Raw genomic sequence first — 20,860 nt, 5'->3', positions numbered from 1 at the left:
TGCCTTCAGCAATTACGCACTTTATATTGGATCTTGAGGAAGGGTGGATTTGAAGTATTTCTTATAGGTCAGACTTATGTGTGAGCTATGCAGCCAGCCATTCATGCATGTGTTTGAGTTTGTACTGAGTGTTTCTTATGTCCGAGGCACTGGGCCAGGCAGAGGGCAGGGATGGATGAGCCAGAACTCTGGTCTCCGTGAGCTCCCAGCTACCGAATCATTCTCTAACCACAGTCAGACACATCTGTCTCCTCCTGCTGTCCCCCCTGTGGCCCTGCTGTCAGAGCACAGATAGGTAGCTTGAACCTGCATGGGATTTTCCAAAGCACTAACTAGTGTGTCTTAGGACCGTTTAGATTTCCACCAAAAAAAATTGTCCATGGTGGATAACACTCTTTTGCATTATTGGGAATTGATTTTTCCTGTAGCTCATCTTTCCAAATGGGTTGACCAAGAAAGAGCAACAAATGTCACAATCATACTAGTAAATGTGGCAAAATCTGCCTTGTTGACTCATGTGGTAACTTGTCTTCATGAGCCAGGAGAGTGTTGGAGAGACCTATGAGGAAAGGGGTCATTCTGTATGGAAAGCTTGGGTGGCATGAGGCGGCCACAAACCCCTCCCCCAGGAGCTCAGGATTTGTTTATATTTTGTTGGAGTTGCTTGACCTACCTCAATAGTTTTACAGGTGTCCTCCAGCTGACTGATAACTCCCTGGACTCGGTCATTGCTTCCCACGAGGACAGCGATGCCGTCACTGAGCTCAGACTAATGAAGGGAAGAGAGGCATGCAAGATTTTAAGAGTTTTCTAGTCAGTACTGATTGCAGATAAATCACAGCATTGTCTTCAGGGATTCCTAATGCAGGGTCCATTGAACCCCTTAGGAGTAATAATGAGGCTCAGAAGGCTGGACAACCTCCTGGTCTTGTAACTAAACTTCTGTATGCGTGTATATATAAGTGCATTTGTCTGGAAAGAGGTTTCATAGTTGTCACCAGATTATTCTTTCTTTTTTTTTTTTTTTAAAGATTTTATTTACTTATTTGACAGATGGAGATCACAAGTAGGCAGAGAGAGAGGAGGAAGCAGATTCCCGCTGAGCAGAGAGCCCGATGTGGGGCTTGATCCCAGGACTCTGGGATCATGACCTGAGCCGAAAGCAAAGGCTTTAACCCACTAAGCCACCCAGGTGCCCCTGTCACCAGATTCTTAATGGAGACTGTGACCCTGCTAAAAAAAATGATAAACCCTGAATTATGGACGATAGATAGAACATATTGTGCACCTTCTATGTGTTAGGTGCACAAATACATACAGACAAGACTCAGTCATCACAAACTTGAAGCTGAAACATTCGACGGTTCTAGGACAGAATTTTCAACTTGAAATCCCTCTCCTCTTTTGACTCAAAGAGACACCACTGTTTGTACTCAGCCCTTTCCTAGACCGGCTGTGGACCACCAGGCAGCACTGAGTGGGGACTTAGGACACATACCTGCTTGGTCAAACTCTGCCTTTAATTTCTTTATGATGTTGGGCAAAGTTGTAATCAATTTGGACCCTAATTTTCTCAGATATAAAGTGAGAAAATCGGACCTGAACAGTGGTTATAAAACATTTTAAAGCCTCAGAACACTTTCTTCAAAACGAAGCTAATATGGAATTCCAGTATGTAAAAGTGAAGCTGCTTTGCCCAAACAGGAGCAGGTAGAAGTCCTGCCAGCCTGTCCTTCTGTCCATCCCACATGAGTTTCTAGGGCTCTGAGGGGAACAGTGGGAAACAAGAACCGTCGGTTCTAACATACCATGACTTGGGCGGGTTGGGCGGGTGTGGAAGGCAAAAGGGGAAATAAATCATTAAGTGGATGGAAAAATAAATAAATATTACAGATACCTTGCTAAGTCCTGCTTCTTTAGCAGCTAGTACTCACTGGTTATGACTGGTATTGTCCGAAAGATTGGCTTTCAGGTTTTTGATTCCAACTCTGATCCTCACACGTAAAGCACTGACCAAATGTGGGCTCTGTGAATCTTCACAGAAAGAAGCCGGCTATGGAGCCACTCAAGGTCTAGGTGTGGGAGCAGCTCATCTCTCTAAGCACATCACCGGCTGTTTATTTGCATTAACTGGGCACATTGCTACTTGCCAATGGATGAAACCAGGTTGGCAGGTCAGTGATAAGCTGGGGGACAAACTATTGTTGGTCACAGTGAGAGCGCCTGAGGCTAAGGCCCTGAGGTGGGGGCATGTGCCAAACGGTAGGGTGGTGGGGAGAGGAGGGCCTTTCAGCAACTGGCCTTGGGGCAAAGGCCAGGAGGCCAGCCTGACCCAGCCTTGAAGCCTAATACAGTAGGAGTGGGGGAGAGAAGGCCTGGGAGGGGTGTGGCAAACAGAACGTTTCTGTGCCTGGAGTGAAAAGTTATCCTTTTCATATCTAGAGTCTGAACTTCAAATAGCTCAGACCAGGGGCCAGCACACTGCTTGTCTTCACCAGCCTCCGAGGTGCCCAAAAAACAGCAACCCTTGCCCTCTGCACACCTTTCTGACCCTTGGCACCCCTTCCTTCTCTAGCAGTCCCCTTCCTTTCCAGGGGATCTAGCCAGTGGCCACGTGCTCACCGGCACTGCGCCCCTTCCCGCTCCACCGTCCGCGCCTCTGGGCCTCAGGACTGCGTGACTTGGGCTGGTCCCCTTCAGCAAAGGGAGCCAATTCTGCAGGACCTGGGAAGGGGCTGCAAAGGAGGAGCTGTGGGGGCTGTGTTACCTTCTGCCTCTGGAACACGTGAGTTAGGGGTGCCACCTGGCAATCCTTGTGTGCCCCGAAGACCTTGCACAGAGAGCAGGTGGGCACCTCACAGTTCAGACAGTAGATGTTGATGCGTTCCTCCTCATGCTCCTCACACATGGGCTGGTCGGACTTCTTTTCTGGTCTGGGAGGAGGTAGGCAGATGCACGTGTTAGCTCCCATTGGGGCAAAACAGAGAGGGGTGATTAGCATTGCTATTCCAGAAAACTCCCAGGGTACCCTTCTTGTGCTCAGAGCCCTCCAAATTTAGTTGCCCTGTGGGCTTGGCAGTGGCATGCTGCTAGATTTCTAACAACCAGCCTGAGGGAAGGGATAGGACACGGATACTCTGACCTGTAGCATTTGACAATTTCTGTGGTGAGTGTTCCCATCATGGATGATTTCAAGTTATTGAAGGTTTAAAACACGTGAGTGGAATTCCTGAAAGTTGGACAGCGGGCTTTTGTGTTCGGAGTGTGCTCCAGCAACAGTCTCCACACACACTCAAAAGTCTCTTGAGATACTTTCCAATTATGGGGAAAGAAGGAGACATGGCTGAAACTCTAAGCCTCAATTTTATCCCCAGGCTTGCAGAGCCTCTAGATCCCAACTCTCTAGCCTCTGGCAAACACCCTTCCTACCACAAGGAGGAGGGGAGTGGGCTGGAGGAGTCCAAGTCTCTGATTATTAGTCTGGACACTGATGAGTAGAAGCTCTGTGTAAGAAGAAAAATGCCAACAGGTGCTTCATTAATTTGTTTGGGTCTCTTTCTGCTGTTCAGAAAATGACACACAAATAACTGATTAAGATTAAGAGTGGTTAGTATGTGCTCAGTGAAGGTGAACAGTACTCGAAGCAATAAGAAAATGCAAAATGCTGTTCTGGGACATGGTGGTAACTTTAGACGTAAGGTTCTCACAGATAATCCCCAAGTTTCCGTTTTCCCAACAGTTCAGCACCCGCCAAGACTTTTCAGAACTGCAACAGGTAATAATGGAGCATTGGATTTGTGTGTGTTAGTGAGATGATGACCAAGCAATGAAGAACGAAAGCATGGAACGGGAGAGATAAGTCATTGCTATTTCTATAGTTGTTAGCCATAGAATCACCTGGAACGGCCCAAGTTCACAGCACATGGCAGGGCCCTATATGTTCCCCTAACGATCAGCATGGCTTATGTATTATGATCAAGATCAAAATTATGCCAAGCCATGGTGTTCTAGGCCCTCTCTGGAGAGCATGGTGAGAGATGTGGGTGTAGCCTACTTCTGCAAAAACCTGGAATTCTTACATATCCTATCTAACGACCAAGGTTGTTAATAGTTTCCAGAGGTGCCTGAAAAATGTAAATACAAATCCATAGCCTTTCCTCACATTCCCAAACACATAGTTATTTAAAAGCATGGTTATTTAAAAGATTTGAGACTGAGTTTTTCTATTGTTATCAAGATCCACTTTTTAAAAACTGCAGGGTTTCGTGGGCCATGAAATTGATTATTATGGGCCTTGAAATCAATTTCAGGGTCATCACCAACATCATTAAAATCACAGTAAAATAGAACAGTAAATACTGTGAACTACACGTAGTAAGAATAAGGTAATGGTATGTGAAACTTTTGTTTCTGTTGTACATAGATGTGTATGTATGTACGTATTTGTGTGTATGTGTACATGTATCTAAGTACACTGGAAACAAAAGTATATATTTCATATCTATCTATCTCTCCATCCATGTATGTAATGGTCACTGTATCACAATGTAAAATGTACTTCTACTGTGAGACATGAATAAAATGGTTGGAAAACCATTGTTGTTGATGGGGTACCATGTAGCTGCAGCCCCAGAAACTCAGTGAAAGGCGGAGAATATACTGATTTACATCTATAAATCACTAGGTGGTCAAGTCATGATACTAGGCTGTGGGGAGAAGCCCTGGGTCTGGTAAGGAAATTTATATGGGCTTTTAGCTTCAAGACTTCAGAATCTGGTTTTGTAAAAGGAATTTCTGCCTGGTCTTGCAGCCATATGTTTTCCATAAAGTCGGTGGCCTCCTGACTTGAATTTCTGCTATATTCTCGGAAGTCAACTGAGAAAAGTAAACTCTGCCCAGGTCTGTTTGCTCCACCAAAATGTGAGCTCCACGAGGACAGGCCTGTCTTTTTTTTGCAGAAACCCCAGCGCCCAGAGCAATGCCTTGCACAGAATGGGTACTCAGTAAATATTTGTTGAATGAATGGCAAATGAGAGAATTTTCCAGATTAATGGACAGTATTCCTTGTGCTCAAACATAAAGACCACTCATCTGGGGAAGGCATGTGAAATATGGGGAAAGCCCAGGGTCACTTGGCACTTGTGAGCCTCAAAGGAAGAGGCCAGACAACATTCTGAAGACTCCATTTAGAAGTGACAAAGCCCTTTGGGGGTTATCTAGAGACTAGGAGTGGTGGTTTGCTCTTTGCCTGCTCAAAAGCTTCTCCACCTCCAATACCTTCCTTACCATGCATCTCTGTCTCGTAATAATAAATGTCAAGCAAATGCCTGGAGCACATTCACTGGAAAATAGCACAGGTGATGCTTTTGTGGCTCATCTCCCTGCAGCATTTCCTGATGGCAGCCTGTGTCCCATGTGCTATTCTGATGTCAACAGCTCTGACCAGAGCTCAGGTATGCGAGTGTATATATACATAATACATATACATATACTATATATATATATAGTATAAATACACACACAGTATATGTAAACACTAAAAATGTGGTGATAGCCATAAGGCTGTATGTTTAGTTTTGATTGTGATTATTTTTCCATAATGTGATACAGGCTGAGAACTACTTCCCATATTTCTTATCAGGTTTTTCTTCCTTAGGTGGCAGCATGGGCCCGGAGGCATCCCCTGCTTATAAGTGGGTATATAATAGAAACCTTTAGACAACTTAACACATATCTTAGACTTGGGTCAAACAGGGCATAAATATGATGTAAATATAATGCAAATGTCTCTTGATGAGGTGAGAGTGTCTGAGCTCACAGTAGTGGCTCAGGCCTCTGCTCCAGATGTGGACAGAGGCCCCTGGCCATTTGGTGGGGACCTGCTGCAAGGAGTCTGGAGCCTGCTGCCTCTGGCCTCAGGAGGTGGGGACCAACCCAGAGTTTCCTGAAGGGTGGGCACCTGGTCTCGGTGATACATGGCAAGCAGTGCCTTTTGAGTCGAACTGCTCTCCAAATTCAAGTCCAGCTGAGCTTCTCCGCGTGGCAGCTGTGTGGCCTCGGACACATTACTTAACCTCTTTTCAGGTTCCGCTTTGATTCATATCTGAAAATTGGCCTGAGGGTCTTCTAATTAAATACAGCAGAATGAACCTATGCCTTTTTTATTTGTATTTTCTGTGGAAATCCCACTAAAATGAGAGCGAGGAAATCTTAAGAATCACATTCTAGTATAAATCGATAAGGACAAAAAATGGGCAAGATGACAGCAGATGAGAGATGTCGACCAAATGCTAGAAACTGAGAACATCTGGATGAAGGGAAGTGAGCTGCTCGAGTTGCATCTTATTTCTGCTAGGTGCCTGCAGGGGAGAAGCCTGCAAGGAGCAAGCTGACCCCAGCCATGGAACCCGAGGAAGGCTCTGGAACTGCGGAAGCCAGGTACTCAGAAGGCACAGTGTGTAGGAGATTGCAAAGTGGTGTGCTTTCTGCATATTTGGAGAGATACTTGAGAATGTGATCCACAAAAACAACAGAATAAACCAGTGAAGAGAAAAACATAGGTCCTAGGAAACAAAGCTTCAGCCCAGGGAAGAGTACAGTAGGCAAAGCCCAGCCATGTGAGGACACTGTCCTGATCGTTCGCAGTGAAATGTCGGTAGAGAATGTCAAATTGAAATGGGCATATAGTCGTAGTATACAGATGTCACTGGGCGATAACAGAAAAATAGCTAAAACAATGAAAAGTGTCTGGCTCTGGAGAGTGAGATTTGGGGGTAGAGAGTGGGATGAGAGTGGAGGCCTCCTTAGCGGTCTCATACTATTTGAATGTTTAAATTATATATGACTTGGCTTCAGTGAAATATTCAGAAATTCTAACAAGGTAATAATAATCACAATCTCACAGGATTGTTATGAGAATTAGAGAATTATACACGATTCATGTGTAAAGGACCCTGAACAGCGGTTGACATCTACTCAGCACATATTAGTTTTACTTATCATAAAGTTATTTATTGTAACTTTCATGATTAACATTAGCAAAATAAATTCCTCTTCTTGTCACCTCCCCAAACTGTAGCTAGTTTAGCACCATGCAGAAGTCTAGGTAAGAAGGCGAGGTGTTGTCAAGATTTACAATTTCTAGTCCTCCTCTCCTTTCTGTCCCCACCCCAATGACAGTGAGCCAGAAATGGTTTCCTCTTACTCTGTTATCCAAGGTTGTTCTCAGATTGCCTAATGGACTCTGAGGCTCAGCCTCCTGGGCTGGCAAGGCTGCCTGTCTCCAGGGAACACCTGGGTTTATGCCCAAACAGAAACACCTGGGCCCTCTTTGCAACTTGTGGTTTCGCCACCAAGTAAAAATGTCCCAAAGGCAGGTCTCAAGTTCAAGAAATAACAGCACAAGAACTTGACAAGCAGAAAAACACCACTAGGGCACGCCGTTATGAGCTTCATGGTTGGAAATTTGGTTCATTACTTTCATACAGTTTGCTCACCTGGGCACTTTTTTTGGCAAATGTGCATGTAGACTTTATGGTTAAAGTAAGGATGTATCTTTTGGTTTTGCTAATGCTGCAAGTTTTACTATCTCTTTTCTGCATTTCATAACACCATTGCTATTATTTCCCATATCTCAAGCTCTCACTGTAGCAAGTAGCAAAATGAAATTACTGCAATAAATAGGACACGTAAGAAGCTTTGTGGTGTTGCTTTGTCAGTGGGCCCTTAGAAAGTAACCATTCTATGCAAGACACTGTACTAGGCACTGAATCTGTTGTTATATAAACACCCTTAAAAATTGTCTGGGTTATTAATTGACTGATTTTTTTTTAAGAGACAGTGCATGTACTTGCATTTTAAATTAACGAAATATAATCTGATCAGATCTGTGAAGCAACAGCAGCGACAATAGCACTTTCTTTCTTCTCCAGAGGCTGTGGAAGCAAGGGAATAGCTAACTCCGTGTCTCTGCAATATGTCATCAGCAATTACTCTTCTTCCCCAGTTCCATCTAGATTCTGGCACTATCTAATTTAGTTTGAATCTTAAGCAGAAACTAATAGCCATAATGATTATAATAATTATATGTTAGATTTATAGAACAGCTTTCCTTTTAAGAGTGCAAAGCTCTTAGGGTGCTGCAGATGTTCCATAAATACATATCTCCTAATAAGAATCACAATAAGTTCATTTCCAGATGGTCTCAATATTGCTATCGAGCTTTGTGGACCGGACTGACCTGTGTACAATTGAAAAGGGCTCTTCACACCATGTCTTCTAGGAATGAACTCCTGCAGTGTTGTCTCTAGGAAAGAAGGCTATAGCCAATGTGATTCAATGAGGAAGAAGCCTTTTTTCTTTTTAAATGAATGGAAGCATATGCTGAATATCAATCCATCAGCAGGTGAATGCTAACAGTAGGAGGCAAATATTATCTAGAGACTAGGGAAACAGCCTGAATGCCACCGCCCTCCATGTCTCTGAACTTTAACTTGCTAAAGGACAGGACTGTGCATTGCTTTGCAACTTCCCAGAGTCCATACCATGACTAAGTATGTTAGAGAATTTTGTTTTTATTATGATCATCTAGACAATTTTCAGGTGAGACTGTCTAAACTAGGAACTGGCTTATTTTGGAAAATCCCACTTCTATTAGTTTTCCTTAAAGTTTTGTACTATAAGCTTTCTGCTATGTAGAATCTGGAGCTACAAAGGACCTGTGAAGAGCATGGATGTCTAAAACATATGTAATACAAGGCTTAGAAGGATGGGCTGAGTTATGCCTCTTTCAGTATTATTGAATGGATTAGTGTTAATGAATTACTTCATTCTTAAAATGATACAAAGCCTTGGGCACCAGCTCCCTTCTCCCATGAGCAATTCTCCCTTGGATAAACATTTTCAGAGAAAACAATGTCTGTGATGAGCAAACAAGCCTTTGGTGTACTGATCTGTTAGAACAAACAAACGGACAAAAAACGAGCTTCAGATGGGTTTGACACAGGGAGGAAACGTACCTGGTGGACTCTTGCTTGTAGATGTCAATGATATTTTCCACCAGCAGGTTCCTCTGAAGGCCATATATCCCATGTCTGTCCAGAACCACTTCATGTCTACAGGATGGGCAGCGAAATCGGCCCCCTGATGCCACGGTGGTACCTCCTCTTGTGGGCAAATACGGGTTAGAGGCCTGTTCTTGCCAAGCAAGAAAAGAGGAATTGAGTAATGCCACAGGTAGCTTTTCTGAGACTTCTTTTCACTCTGTTACTACAAACAACATCAACTTCTACTTTAAGCTGGCCATAAGATAATCCCTTAGGGCCTTCTAGCAAATAGTCCTAAAATACAGGGCCAGCACTTATTCACTGTCAATGGCCGTGTACCGTGTTCAGCATGAGACACTTTTCTATCCAGTGTTTTCATAATCAAAAGTTCCACCAGAAACTCCAACATTAATGTCTTGGGCAGTAATTCATTTACAATTTTGAAGCAGATTCAATGTTTTGAGGTCTTTCTTTCTTTTTTCTTTTTTTTTTTTTTAACAAATATTCTTAGTATTTAAGTAAAACTAGATTCAGGAGTAAGGAGAGGGCAGAGAGCAAAGCAGAAAGAAAATCATTAAAAAAATTCATTTCTTAAAATGAATGTAGCCTTAAAAAGTTTTTTAAAAGAATTTACTTTTAAGGTGAGCACTTGATTCTGAGAAAAGAGACTCCTTTTTTACCCCCTAAATTCCAAACAAACCTACCTGGAAAATATCACTGGCACATTTCCTACACAGGTTATGCTGACAGGGGAGAATGACCACGGGCTTCGTGAACATCTCTAAACAGATCGGACAGATGAGTTGTTTCTCCAAGTTATCCATGGTCTGCTGCTCTTTGGAAAAAGACTTGTAATTCAAAGATGCGCTCATCTCCCGGCCGTCCCCCTGTGCACTGCCAGGGAAAGCGTGCTCTGAATGGTTTCTGCAAGTGTTTCCTGGAAATAATTCCAAGGATTGGGTTGTTCAAGTGTCCTTTATGGTTTTTTCGGTGGAAGACATTGTTTCAGGCCCAGGTTCAGAGGAGGTGCCCGAGCTGTTTTTAGCAGCAGGGGTCACGTGACAGTGGGCTGACTTGTCCATATAAGCCAGTGACAGGAGGATGGATTCTGACAGGTGACAGAGAACAGGAGCCAACATTCCTGCCCCAAGGAGTGAAGAGAGGGGGTAGAAAGAAGGATTACAAACCCCATTTAGTCAGGGTTGTGAGGAGAGAGAGGTTGAAGCTGACAGTTGTCAACAACAAATGCAAATGTGCATGCCTAGTCACTGAGCCATGCCTTCTGTGAGCACTCAGTAAGAGCGTGGTGATGGCTTGCTGCAGGACTGGAGAGAATGCAGCCCGAGAGTCTAACTGTATAACGGATGCCATTTCTGCCTTGAGAGTTTAGGAAGCGAGTCACCAAGAGTGACATGATCATACTGTCTTAAATGAAAACAAACAAAACAGGTCTTGAAAATCATGCCCTGGGCTTTATAAGGGCAATTGCCTAAAGAGACTTGCTTAATGTTAATTTTTCCATCTTTGCAAGAGTTGTGGTCTGGGAAAAATTCTGATTTAAAAACTGTTTTCAATCCTTTTCACCATAAAAGTATCTATGGAAAAAAATTCAAACACCATTGGATGAGCCTATTTTTTAAAAAACTTGTTAATAAAATTCTAGTAAGTTCTTTCTTTCTTCCACATTGTTTTCCCTCCTCCCTAACCCCTCTTCCATCCTATATGCCTACAACTCCCTCCTCACACACACCAAAAACACAAAGAAAATTTGGTAATCTTTTATTTTTTTATTTTTTATTTTTTGTATGTATTATATACTGTATTCTTATTTTTTATTTTTATTAACATATAGTGTATTATTTGTTTCAGGGGTACAGGTCTGTGAATAATCAGTCTTACACAATTCATAGCACATACCCTCCCCAGTGTCCATAACCCAGCCACCCTCCCCTCCAGCAACCCTGTTTGTTTCCTGAGATTAAGAGTCACTTATGGTTTATCTCCCTCTCTAGTTCCATCTTGTTTCATTTTTCCCTCCCTTCCACTATGATCCTCTCTCTTGTTTCTCTAATTCCTCATATCAGTGAGATCATATGATAATTGTCGTCCTCTGGTTGTCAAAGTCCACAGATTTAAATGTTAATCTCATCCAAACCTTCCTCACAGAAACATCCAGAATAATATTTGACCATATATCTGGGCATTGTGGCCCAGTTAAGTTGACACATAAAATGAACCATGACAATATCCTTCAACATTTTGATTTTGGAAGGCTTAGTGGATATCAGGTAGGGCCTAGAGGGAAAAAAATTTTAATTTGCAGCAATAATAATGAGGTAGTAACTGGCATCTGGGGTAGCAGACCCATTATTTAATTTTTCCATAAAGCAGGGAACAGATATCAGTGCTGTTGCCAACTGAAGTGAAAATGGAGTCCTGCTTTTATACCTGGGTTTTCTCTGGTCTGAAATTCCTACTATACTTCTTTGCATTTGCCTCCTCCTCCAACATGATTTTTTAAATGATAATCTCCCTCGTCTGATATACTTGGTCTGCTCTTGAGTCACAAATAGTGATCCTGATGTTTGCCAGAAATTTGAGAAAGAACTGTTTCATCAACATATAGTTATTTAAAAATTAAATATCAGATCAAAAATGAAAAAGAGATACATATCTGTTTATCTGTGATGAATCTGCAGGTTAATTTCTCCTTGATTTAAAAATATTCAAACAGGGAACATATTTTGTCAATATATCACCAGCATGCACTTAATCACAAGTAAAGAGTAGGCCGGTGTGACTGGTTATTTATGGTCTTATTGCTGTGTGCGCTGAAAGCTTATCAAGAATCTAAGAAGCTCTATTAGCTAATAATAAGTTACATGTATTCATAAACATTTCAGGCATCTTAGGAGAATTTTGTGATTCCTTTCAATATCTATTTAGCAACTCCAGTAAAGAAGGGAAACAGTGACTTTTTTTACTGCATTAATTCAGTTCACCTAGCCTAAGCAATTAACTGTATTTATCATTACATGGGCTATGGAGGTCTGAATGCAATACGTGAGTTATTTTCTAGGGAAGATAAAGTTTCTACAGTAAAAGACTCTTCAATCTAAGGAAAAACACTTAAACTAATAATGTACAATATAGCCAAGACTATCCTTATTAAAGGATTCATTCTTTCAAAAAATATTCATGTGTTCCCATTTTGCTCACCTCCATGTATGGAAAGACAAGACACAGGTTATTGTCCTCATGGAGTTCAGTCTAACAATGGAAATAAGACATTCATACACAGAAACATAGTACCAAACAAAGTGTGATAAAGAGCTACAAAATTTCAGAACTGGATTCATTAGGAGGGGTTCGTGGGTGGGTTGATCCACTGAGAACTTAGGTGAATAGATGTATAGTCAGGTGGGGCATAGTTGGGGAGGGGAAGGGAAGGGAGGGGAGGGGAAAGGAAGGGAGGGGAAGGGAGGGGAGGGGAGGGGAGGGGAGGGGAGGGGAGGGGAAGGGAAGGGAAGGGACAGAAGTAAAGCCAGTAAGGCACAGGAGTGCACGGAATGCTTAGAGTGTGTGGTGTTTTGGGCCAGAGTGCAGAGCAGAGCATGCTGCTGGCACATTGGCAGGCTACAAATCCTGGGCTGGAGAGTTTTTAACACTTAATAAATTAGGGAACAGGAAGTTATTGGAAGTTTCTCACAGAAACATTTCCATGAGAGCTTTTCATTGGTTAGATTAGTCTCATAGTGGTGGTTGGGATAGATCAGGGTGAATATGACCTTGATAAAGACCAGATGGGAAGCTGTTGCCAATAGCCTAGGTGAGAGGTCATGCTGCCCTGGCACTGGGTGATGGCAGTGGGGAAGGAAAGGAGGAAAGGGACTCTGAAGCTATGAAATTAGGATCCACAGGGGTGACTCAGATGTTTTTAGTCTGAGCAAACACCAATGATGCAGTGAGAGGTGCACAGTGAGTCAGGAGACAGTCCTTCTAATCCAACTTCCTTTTCTACCTCACTTTGTGGTCTTGGGAAACTGACCTCAACCTAGCTGAATTTCATTTCCTTTATCTGTAAGTGAGTGGTGTTCAGAACCTAGCTTAATAGTATTTTTGGGAGGAAAAAACCCCTTTGAAACGATGTTAATTTTGACATTGAGAATCTCCAATTCAATTATTTGATGTAAATTTGATCTCTAGCCTCGTCTGTTTTTGTTTCTTGCCTTGTGCTTTTTCTTAGAACTGCGTCCAGCAAACTAGCAAGAATCTCACAGGCTTAAGAGTCAAGTTGATAGGTAATTATTACTATCCCCTCTTTATCCTCTTTTCTCCATTCTTTGCTCCTCCTCCTCACTCTTAAGAGACCAGCAGTCCATGAGATGGGCATATGAATTGAGAGTGGGACATGGGAGTAGCACTTTGCTCTAGGGAAGAACCAGAAAATTTTAGTCTGTTCCCAAATCCTTCACGGAGTCTGAAAGATAGGGAAAATTCTGAAACTGAATCAGATTTGAAGTCAACTTCAAGGATCTACGATTTGGAGTGATCTGTGCCTCCACAGAGTCCTGAAAACCAGCTTAGTCTCCTAAAGGTGTCCTGGCCTATACATGAGTGATGCACAACTTTCTCCCCTTCCCAAACCCCTACCCACACAACTAGGAGAGGGGGTTGAAACCAACTGGGGGCAATTGTATAGGGAGTTGGTTTGGCTGGAAGCCACAGTTGCCCCTCATTTCCAAATCCTACCAAACTAGGGCAGGGTTATATTTATACAATTGAGAAACTGAAGTAAAACCACCAATGCTCTCACCTCTAGAAGACCAGCAGTTTCCCAACCGCCAAGATAAGTCAGAGGAAGCAAGTTGGGTCCCTACGAACCTGACTATGTTACTATCAGCAAACTTGGCATTAAGGCGTGATAGCAGAAAGAGATTTTGTACCTCTTTCAGCCTCTAGCTACAAGGCCAAATGGACACAGACTTTAGGAGACAGAGCAGAGGAGTGAAATGTGGGTTTCTGTGTGTTCATCTTGGGAAGGAAGAAAAAAGGGTTCTAAAATCTGTTACTTTTAGTACTATGATTGATCCTTGAACAATAACTTATATGCAGATATTTTTACAGTATTGTAAGTGTACTTTCTCTTCCTTATAATTTTCTTGATAACATTTTCTTTTCTCTCACTTACTTTATCTTAAGAATATAGTATATAATACAACTCTTTATCTCACAAAACAAACTGAGGGTTGCTGGGGGGAGGGGCATTGGGAGAGGGGGGTGGGGTTATGGACATTGGGGAGGTTATGTGCTATGGTGAGTGCTGTGAAGTGTGTAAACCTGGTGATTCACAGACCTGTACCCCTGGGGATAAAAATACATTATATGTTTATAATAAATTAAAAAAATAAATTAAAAAAAATCTTTAAAAAAAGGATATAGTATATAATACATATAACATACAAAATATATGTTAGTTGACTATGTTAACAGTAAGACTTCTGGTTAACAGTAGGATATTAGTAGTTAAATTTGGGGGGAGTCAAAAATTATATGCAGATTTTCTACTGCATGGGGGTTCAGAATTCTTACCTCCATGTTGTTCAAAGGTCAACTGTATACTGCCAAAACAAACAAATATGTACAGACTACTAATCATTGCTTATAATAGCTCTCTATAATAGGTATTATAATTTCCATTGAAACAACTGTAGCTCAAAGAAGCAGCTGCCTAGTCGTATTGCTGCTAATTGTGAAGCAGATTCGGACACATCTTTTGACTACAGAGCCCATGATCTGACCCACTAAGCTATACTGCACCCACACTCTACAGCATACCCTCCATTAGAATTCTGTAATGATGTAAATGTTCTCTATCTGTACTATGAAACTTCTAGCCACAGGTGGCTATTGAGTACTTAAAATGTGTATAATGCAACTTGGGATCTGAGTTTTAAGTTTTACATAAAGCTTAAGCTTACTTAAGCTGGGGGAGGAGTCAAGATGGCGGAGAAGTAGCAGCTGAGACTACGTCAGGTTGCGGGAGATCAGCTAGATAGTTTATCTAAAGATCGCAAACACCTATAAATCCAACGGAAGATCAAAGAGAAGAACAGCAATTCTAGAAACAGAAAATCAACCACTTTCTGAAAGGGAGGACTGGCGGAGAAGTGAATCCAAAGGGACAGGAAGATAGACCCCGGGGGGAGGGGCCGGCTCCCGGCAAGCGGCGGAGCAACGGAGCACAAAATCGGGACTTTTAAAAGTCTGTTCCGCTGAGGGACATCACTCCAGAGGATTAACTGGGGTGAAGCCCACGCGGGGCCAGCATGGCCTCAGGTCCCGCAGGGTCACAGAAGGATCGGGATGTCTGAGTGTCGCAGAGCTTGCAGGTATTAGAACGGGGAAGCCGGCTACAGAGACGGAGCCGAGGAGTGAGCTCACAGCTCGGGCTTACCTTGAACTGGTCGCAGGCTCGGTGAGCTCGGAGCGCGGCCGGAGGCCAGGCAGACGGGAGTAATTGGGCGCTGTTCTCTGAGGGCGCGCTGAGGACTGGGGCCCCTGGCTCTCGGTTCCTCCGGGCCGGAGACTGGGAGGCCGCCATCTTCATTCCCGTCCTCCGGAACTCTACGGAAAGCGCTCAGGGAACAAAAGCCCCCGAAAGCAAACCCGAGCGGATTACTCAGCCCGGCCCCTGGTAAGGGCGGTGCAACTCCGCCTGGGGCAAAGACACTTGAGAATCACTACAACAGGCCCCTCCCCCAGAAGATCAACAAGAAACCTAGCCAGGACCAAGTACACTTATGAGGAGTGCGGTTTCAATACCAAGAGAGCAGCGGAATTCCAGAGGAGGAGAAAGCAAAGCACGGAACTCATGGCTTTCTCCCCATGATTCTTTAGCCTTGTAGTTAATTAAATTTTTTTTTCTTTTTCAATTTTTTTTCTCTTCTTCTGCTAATTTTTTTTAACTTTTACCCTTTTCTTTTTAAAGTTTTTTAACTAATTTATGTAATATATATATATTTTTTTCCTTTTTATATTTTTTTCATTATTGGTTTTCTTTTTTTATTTGTTTCTTTTTTCTTTTTTCTTTTTCTTTTTTTTTTCTTTCTGAACCTCTTTTTATCCCCTTCCCCCCACCGCCCATCACGATTTGGGATCTCTTCTGATTTGGCTAAAGCATAGTTTCCTGGGGTTGTTGCCAACCTTTTAGTATTTTACTTACTCCTTCATATACTCTTATCTGGACAAAATGACAAGGCGGAAAAATTCATCACAAAAAAAAGAACAAGAGGCAGTACCAAAGGCTAGGGACCTAATCAATACAGACATTGGTAATATGTCAGATCTAGAGTTCAGAATGATGATTCTCAAGGTTCTAGCCGGGCTCGAAAAAGGCATGGAAGATATTAGAGAAACCCTCTCGGGAGATATAAAAGCCCTTTCTGGAGAAATAAAAGAACTAAAATCTAATCAAGTTGAAATCAAAAAAGCTATTAATGAGGTGCAATCAAAAATGGAGGCTCTCACTGCTAGGATAAATGAGGCAGAAGAAAGAATTAGCGATATAGAAGACCAAATGACAGAGAATAAAGAAGCTGAGCAAAAGAGGGACAAACAGCTACTGGACCACGAGGGCTGAATTCGAGAGATAAGTGACACCATAAGACGAAACAACATTAGAATAATTGGGATTCCAGAAGAAGAAGAAAGAGAGAGGGGAGCAGAAGGTATATTGGAGAGAATTATTGGAGAGAATTTCCCCAATATGGCAAAGGGAATAAGCATCAAAATCCAGGAGGTTCAGAGAACCCCCCTCAAAATCAATAAGAATAGGTCCGCACCCCATCACCTAATAGTACAATTTACAAGTCTTAGTGACAATGAGAAAATCCTGAAAGCAGCCCGGGAAAAGAAGTCTGTAACATACAATGGTAAAAATCTTAGATTGGCAGCAGACTTATCCACAGAGACCTGGCAGACCAGAAAGAGCTGGCATGATACATTCAGAGTACTAAACGAGAAAAACATGCAGCCAAGAATACGATATCCAGCTAGGCTATCAATGAAAATTGAAGGAGAGATTAAAAACTTCCAGGACAAACAAAAACTGAAAGAATTTGCAAACACCAAGCCAGCTCTACAGGAAATATTGAAAGGGGTCCTCTAAGCAAAGAGAGAGCCTAAAAGCAGTAGATCAGAAAGGAACAGAAACAATATACAATAACAGTCACCTTACAGGCAATACAATGGCACTAAATTCATATCTCTCAATAGTTACCCTGAATGTTAATGGGCTAAATACCCCAATCAAAAGACACAGGGTATCAGAATGGATAAAAAAACAAAACCCATCAATATGTTGCCTACAAGAAACTCATTTTAAACCCAAAGACACCTTCAGATTTAAAGTGAGGGGGTGGAAAAGAATTTACCATGCTAGTGGACATCAGAAGAAAGCAGGAGTGGCAATCCTTATATCAGATCAATTAGATTTTAAACCAAAGACTATAATAAGAGATGAGGAAGGACACTATATCATCCTCAAAGGATCTGTCCAACAAGAAGATCTAACAATTGTAAATATCTATGCCCCTAACGTGGGAGCAGCCAACTATATAAACCAATTAATAACAAAATCAAAGAAACACATCGACAATGATACAATAATAGTAGGGGACTTTAACACTCCCCTCACTGAAATGGACAGATCAAGCAAAAGATCAACAAGGAAATAAAGGCCTTAAATGACACACTGGACCAGATGGACATCACAGATATATTCAGAACATTTCATCCCAAAGCAACAGAATACACATTCTTCTCTAGTGCACATGGAACATTCTCCAGAATAGATCACATCCTTGGTTCTAAATCAGGTCTCAACCGGTATCAAAAGATTGGGATCATTCCCTGCATATTTTCAGACCACAATGCTCTGAAGCTAGAACTCAATCGCAAGAGGAAATTTGGAAAGAACCCAAATACATGGCGACTAAACAGCATCCTTCTAAAGAATGAATGGGTCAGCCAGGAAATTAAAGAAGAATTGAAAAAAATTCATGGAAACAAATGATAATGAAAACACAACAGTTCAAAATCTGTGGGACACAACAAAGGCAGTCCTGAGAGGAAAGTATATAGTGGTACAAGCCTTTCTCAAGAAACAAGAAAGGTCTCAGGTACACAACCTAACCCTACACCTAAAGGAGCTGGAGAAAGAACAAGAAAGAAACCCTAAACCCAGCAGGAGAAGAGAAATCATAAAGATCAGAGCAGAAATCAATGAAATAGAAACCAAAAAAACAATAGAACAAATCAATGAAACTAGGAGCTGGTTCTTTGAAAGAATTAATAACCTTGATAAATCCCTGGCCAGACTTATCAAAAAGAAAAGAGAAAGGACCCAAATAAATAAAATCATGAATGAAAGAGGAGAGATCACAACTAACACCAAAGAAATACAGACAATTATAAGAACATACTATGAACAACTCTACGCCAACAAATTTGACAATCTGGAAGAAATGGATGCATTCCTAGAGACATATAAACTAGCACAACTGAACCAGGAAGAAATAGAAAGCCTGAACAGACCCATAACCAGTAAGGAGATTGAAACAGTCATCAAAAATCTCCAAACAAACAAAAGCCCAGGGCCAGATGGCTTCCCGGGGGGATTCTACCAAACATTTAAAGGAGAACTAATTCCTATTCTCCTGAGACTGTTCCAAAAAATAGAAATGGAAGGAAAACTTCCAAACTCATTTGATGAGGCCAGCATCACCTTGATCCCAAAACCAGACAAGGATCCCATCAAAAAAGAGAACTACAGACCAATATCCTTGATGAACACAGATGCAAAAATTCTCACCAAAATACTAGCCAATAGGATTCAACAGTACATTAAAAGGATTATTCACCATGACCAAGTGGGATTTATTCCAGGGCTGCAAGGTTGGTTCAACATCTGCAAATCAATCAATGTGATACAGCACATTAATAAAAGAAAGAACAAGAACCATATGATACTCTCCATAGATGCTGAAAAAGCATTTGACAAAGTACAGCATCCCTTCCTGATCAAAACTCTTCAAAGTGTAGGGATAGAGGGCACATACCTCAATATTATCAAAGCCATCTATGAAAAACCCATCGCAAATATCATTCTCAATGGAGAAAAACTGAAAGCATTTCCGCTAAGGTCAGGAACACGGCAGGGATGTCCGTTATCACCACTGCTATTCAACATAGTACTAGAAGTCCTAGCCTCAGCAATCAGACAACAAAAAGAAATTAAAGGCATCCAAATCGGCAAAGAAGAAGTCAAACTATCACTCTTCGCAGATGATATGATACTATATGTGGAAAACCCAAAGGACTCCACTCCAAAACTGCTAGAACTTGTACAGGAATTCAGTAAAGTGTCAGGATATAAAATCAATGCACAGAAATCAGTCGCATTTCTCTACACCAACAACAAGACAGAAGAAAGAGAAATTAAGGAGTCCACCCCATTTACAATTGCACCCAAAACTATAAGATACCTAGGAATAAACCTAACCAAGGAGACTAAGAATCTATACACAGAAAACTATAAAGTACTCATGAAAGAAATTGAGGAAGACACAAAGAAACGGAAAAATGTTCCATGCTCCTGGATTGGAAGAATAAATATTGTGAAAATGTCTATGCTACCTAAAGCAATCTACACATTTAATGCAATTCCTATCAAAGTACCATCCATTTTTTTCAAAGAAATGGAACAAATAATCCTAAAATTTATATGGGACCAGAAAAGACCGCGAATAGCCAAAGGAATATTGAAAAAGAAAGCCAAAGTTGGTGGCATCACAATTCCGGACTTCAAGCTCTATTACAAAGCTGTCATCATCAAGACAGCATGGTACTGGCACAAAAACAGACACATAGATCAATGGAACAGAATAGAGAGCCCAGAAATAGACCCTCAACTCTATGGTCAACTAATCTTCGACAAAGCAGGAAAGAATGTCCAATGGAAAAAAGACAGCCTCTTCAATAAATGGTGTTGGGAAAATTGGACAGCCACATGCAGAAAAATGAAATTGGATCATTTCCTTACACCACACACGAAAATAGACTCAAAATGGATGAAGGACCTCAATGTGAGAAAGGAATCCATCAACATCCTTGAGGAGAACACAGGCAGCAACCTCTTTGACCTCAGCCGCAGCAACATCTTCCTAGGAACATCGCCAAAGGCAAGGGAAGCAAGGGCAAAAATGAACTATTGGGATTTTATCAAGATCAAAAGCTTTTGCACAGCAAAGGAAACAGTTCACAAAACCAAAAGACAACTGACAGAATGGGAGAAGATATTTGCAAACGACATATCAGATAAAGGGTTAGTGTCCAGAATCTATAAAGAACTTAGCAAACTCAACACCCAGAGAACAAATAATCCAATCAAGAAATTGGCAGAAGACATGAACAGACATTTCTGCAAAGAAGACATCCAGATGGCCAACAGACACATGAAAAAGTGCTCCATATCACTTGGCATCAGGGAAATACAAATCAAAACCACAATGAGATACCACCTCACACCAGTCAGAATGGCTAAAATTAACAAGTCAGGAAATGACAGATGCTGGCGAGGATGCGGAGAAAGGGGAACCCTCCTACACTGTTGGTGGGAATGCAAGCTGGTGCAACCACTCTGGAAAACAGCATGGAGGTTCCTCAAAATGTTGAAAATAGAACTACCCTATGACCCAGCAATTGCACTGCTGGGTATTTACCCTAAAGATACAAACGTAGTGATCCGAAGGGGC

The 20,860-nt window shown here is 41.8% G+C and overlaps 1 protein-coding gene across 7 annotated transcripts in view; it reads right to left on the bottom strand.

The window, feature by feature from the left end:
- Positions 1-10,089, bottom strand: part of TRIM55 (tripartite motif containing 55) — a 41,337-nt gene extending 31,248 nt beyond the window's left edge. For 6 of the 7 annotated variants that reach the window (XM_032847868.1, XM_032847863.1, XM_032847867.1 and 3 more), the window contains exons 1-4: positions 9,749-10,089; positions 9,018-9,190; positions 2,768-2,933; positions 674-769 (exon numbers count right to left, since the gene is read on the bottom strand). In XM_032847868.1, the coding sequence (XP_032703759.1) occupies positions 674-769; positions 2,768-2,933; positions 9,018-9,190; positions 9,749-9,916 (603 nt within the window). In that variant the 5' untranslated portion in view covers positions 9,917-10,089. The remainder of the gene's footprint in view (positions 1-673; positions 770-2,767; positions 2,934-9,017; positions 9,191-9,748) is intronic. The other variant, XM_032847862.1, reaches the window with a different exon arrangement.
- Between the last annotated feature and the right edge of the window lie 10,771 nt (positions 10,090-20,860).

This window comes from Lontra canadensis, unplaced genomic scaffold (genome assembly GCF_010015895.1).
Source record: "Lontra canadensis isolate GAN:19392208 unplaced genomic scaffold, GSC_riverotter_1.0 scaffold195, whole genome shotgun sequence".
NCBI lineage: Eukaryota > Metazoa > Chordata > Mammalia > Carnivora > Mustelidae > Lontra > Lontra canadensis.
Note: the sequence above shows the minus strand (reverse complement) of the source record. Positions and strands in the feature narration are given on the sequence as shown.